Raw genomic sequence first — 3,655 nt, forward strand, 5'->3', positions numbered from 1 at the left:
ACCGGTTACTGGAGAGCCGCCCCTTCCCCGCCGCCCACCACGCCTTCCTGCAGGACCTTTACCTGCGCGCGCGCTACCAGGAGGCCGAGCGAGCCCGCGGCCGCGCGCTGGGCGCAGTGGACAAATACCGGCTGCGCAAGAAGTTCCCGCTGCCGAAGACCATCTGGGACGGCGAGGAGACCGTCTACTGCTTCAAGGAGCGCTCCCGCGCCGCGCTCAAGGCCTGCTACCGCGGCAACCGCTACCCAACGCCGGACGAGAAGCGCCGCCTGGCCACGCTCACCGGTCTCTCGCTCACGCAGGTCAGCAACTGGTTCAAAAACCGGCGACAGCGCGACCGGACCGGGACCGGCGGCGGCGCGCCCTGCAAGAGGTGAGGGGATCCGGGAGACGCAAGTCCCCCTTTCCCGAGAACACCAGCCTCCAACTCCCCGTGCCCACTGCTGGAGTCTCGCGCCGGGCTTCTTGGAACTTCCCGCTCACATCCTTAGGCCTCCGAGATGCGTAGGGACTAAGCGTGGATGGATCAGGCCCACGTCCTCGTTCCTCTCCTCCGGGGACCTCGAGCGGAGGCCCGGAGACCTCTTCTTCCCGCTGCTGCACTCAAAGTTCCAAATCAAACCCCCCTGTGTTCGGGATCTCTGTGGGGCAAACAGTGCCAAAATGGGGGCCTCTAAAGGGGGTGGGGGAGGGGCCCTTTCCCACCCTACCCCGGGTAGGGGTGGCTTTCTGGGCGCTTTCGCAGCCCGGCCCTTCCCTGACCGTTACTCTTACCCACCCCCACGCCCCCTCCAGCCTGAACAGCATGGTCCGGCCCCTGCCTTTGTTGTGAAACGTGAACCTTCCCCGGCTCCGGTTTCCCTGTAACCCAAGCCCTTCCCCTCCCACCCCGCGCGCACCCGGCCTCGCTCTCCTCTGATGCCTCTTGGGAGGGACGCTGGGAACTGAGCAGGCAACTGCCTCCTCACTGTCCAGGCCACGCGTCTGCCTACCCAGGGGACTTGGGGGAAGCCCTGGTGCACGGCCCTGCCCAGAGGCAAACGCCCGGAAAGCAGGCTGTTCTTCAGGTTGCTCCAGGGTTAGCTTTCCCGCGGTGGTGGCTACCAACGCAGGGTCCTTGGGTGGCCTTGGGATGATCTATGACCCCTGAAATAGTCCACAAAAGCTGGGGCTGGGGCAGGTCGGGAAGCAGGGGTCAGCCCCTGCTCCTGAGAGAATCCCGCCTTCAGGGATCACAGCTAACCACCCTTTCTCCCTCCAGCGAGTCTGATGGGAACCCCACTACTGAGGATGAGTCCAGCCGAAGTCCTGAGGACCTGGAGAGAGGGATGGCCCCAGTGGCTGCCGAGGCTCCCACCCAGAGCTCCATCTTCCTGGCAGGGGCCACCCCTCCCACTCCGTGTCCCGCCTCCCCCTCCATCCTGGTAAATGGGAGCTTCCTGGCTGCCAGCAGCTCCCCAGCAGTTCTCCTCAATGGCAGTCCTGTCATCATCAACAGCCTGGCTCTGGGAGAGGCCTCCAGCCTGGGGCCCCTACTGCTCACAGGAGGAGGGGGTGCCCCTCTACCACAGCCCAGTCCCCAGGGGACCAGTGAGGCCAAGACCTCCCTTGTCATGGACCCTCAGACTGGGGAGATTCGCCTGGAGGAGGCTCAGTCTGAGGCCCTTGAGACCAAAGGAGCCCAGGTGGCTGCTTCGGGGTCAGCTGGAGAGGACATGGCAGGGCCCCTGCCCCAAGTGGTACCTGGCCCCCCACCAGCTGCATCCTTCTCTCTGCCTCCAGGACCGGTGCCCACTGTGGCTGCCCCCCAGGTGGTGCCACTCTCCCCACCCCCCGGGTACCCCTCGGGCCTGGGGCCCAACTCCCCACTATTGAACTTGCCCCAGGTGGTGCCTACCTCCCAGGTGGTGACCCTGCCCCAGGCTGTGGGGCCATTGCAGCTGTTGGCAGCTGGACCGGGCAGCCCTGTGAAGGTGGCAGCTGCAGCAGGCCCTGCCAATGTACACCTGATCAACTCCGGGGTGGGCGTGACTGCCTTGCAGCTGCCTTCAGCCACCGCCCCAGGTACTCCCTCCTGCCTCCCTACGGCCTGGATGCAACTTGGGGTAGGGATGTCACTGGGTTCTGGGAGGAGGAAGCATCTCATCCCTGGTGTTTCCCTGTGCCCTCTGCCAGTGTGCCCCAAAGTTTTTGCCACACATCCTGAGGGAGCCATTTGCCTGCCCTCCAGCAGCTTCATCTCTACATGCTCTTGGTCAGCTGCTTCCAACTCTTACCTATTTCCTCTCCCCACAGGAAACTTCCTCCTGGCCAACCCTGTGTCTGGCAGCCCCATTGTCACAGGTGTGGCCGTGCAGCAGGGCAAGATCATCCTCACAGCCACCTTCCCCACCAGCATGCTGGTCTCCCAGGTCTTGCCACCGGCCCCCGGCCTGGCCCTGCCCGTGAAGTCAGAGGCAGCCATCTCAGTGCCTGAAGGAGCCCTCCCAGTGGCCCCCAGTCCCGCCCTCCCAGAGGCCCACAGCCTGAGCACACTTTCTGCACAGCAGCCAACACCACCCACTGTGGCCACCTCTGCAGCCAGTCTGCCCTTCTCCCCGGACTCTGGCCTCCTGCCCAGCTTCCCAGCACCCCCGCCAGAGGGTCTGATGCTGTCACCTGCAGCTGTGCCAGTTTGGCCGGCAGGGCTAGAGCTGAACACAGGAACAGAGGGGCTGCTAGATGCAGAAAAAGGGCTGGGAACACAGGTTCCTCACACTGTGCTGAGGCTGCCAGATCCTGACCCTGAGGGGCTGCTACTGGGGACCACGACAGGGGCTGAAGTTGATGAGGGGCTGGAAGCTGAGGCTAAGGTCCTGACCCAGCTACAGTCGGTGCCTGTGGAAGAGCCCTTGGAACTGTAACCCGCTCAGCTTCATCACTTCTTCTGACAATGGTGCTCAAGATGCAGGGACAGTGCCTGGGTTGGCAGTCTGGGGATCCTACACACACTACATCCCTCCAGCCTGGGTGGCCTCTCCAAGTCCTAGAGGTGCCAGGGAACACGCTATCCACTCCCTGTCTAGGATTCTGTCCCTCTCTGCACGGGAGGCCTCTGTTACAGCCCTCTCCTTGCTGTCCTGCCGTATGTATGGGGAATTTGGGGGCCTGATGCAGGCTCTGCTCTCCTCCACCTGGTACTAGCTGTGAGCTGAAGACCCTGCGGAATGGCCAGATCTCCTGCTCCCTCTTCTCCCTAACACACTATTAATAGCTCCACTGATACCCCATGTTCTCAGAATGCTTGGAATCCGAGGGTGGAGGACAAAGTTTTGGGCCCAGAGACTGATGGACCCTTCCGCATGCTTCTCCCTTCTTGCTAAGAAGGGGTGCAGGTGTAGGCAGAGTGGGGTCTCCCCTTCACTCCTCTGGACTAAAGCCACATCACCTCTAGCCCCAGACCAAAGATTCCCTTGTCCCCGGGGCAACCCTGACCCTTGTGTCTAGTTTGTATCCTAAATCTTTATTTTTCTAGGATATGTTATGCCTCCATTTCAATTAAAATAAAGTTAACAGAACCACCAGGGCTGTGGGTCACCTTCCAAACAACTTGCCCAAAGGACAACTGAACAGCAGCAGCCCTGCCTGAGAACCTGGCTCTCTGACCATGCTTCCT

At 62.2% G+C, this 3,655-nt stretch overlaps 1 protein-coding gene across 1 annotated transcript; it reads left to right on the forward strand.

The window, feature by feature from the left end:
* Positions 1–5: 5 nt before the first annotated feature.
* On the forward strand, positions 6–3,563 carry Six5 (SIX homeobox 5; the record flags this gene model as incomplete). The annotated part of the gene is made up of 3 exons (XM_015497003.2): positions 6–373; positions 1,262–2,064; positions 2,296–3,563. Coding segments are annotated over 3 exons (1,779 nt in total), but the record flags the coding sequence as incomplete, so codon positions are not given.
* Positions 3,564–3,655: the final 92 nt, after the last annotated feature.

The sequence above is a fragment of the Marmota marmota genome, unplaced genomic scaffold (assembly GCF_001458135.2).
Source record: "Marmota marmota marmota unplaced genomic scaffold, marMar, whole genome shotgun sequence".
NCBI classification, from domain to species: Eukaryota; Metazoa; Chordata; class Mammalia; order Rodentia; family Sciuridae; genus Marmota; species Marmota marmota.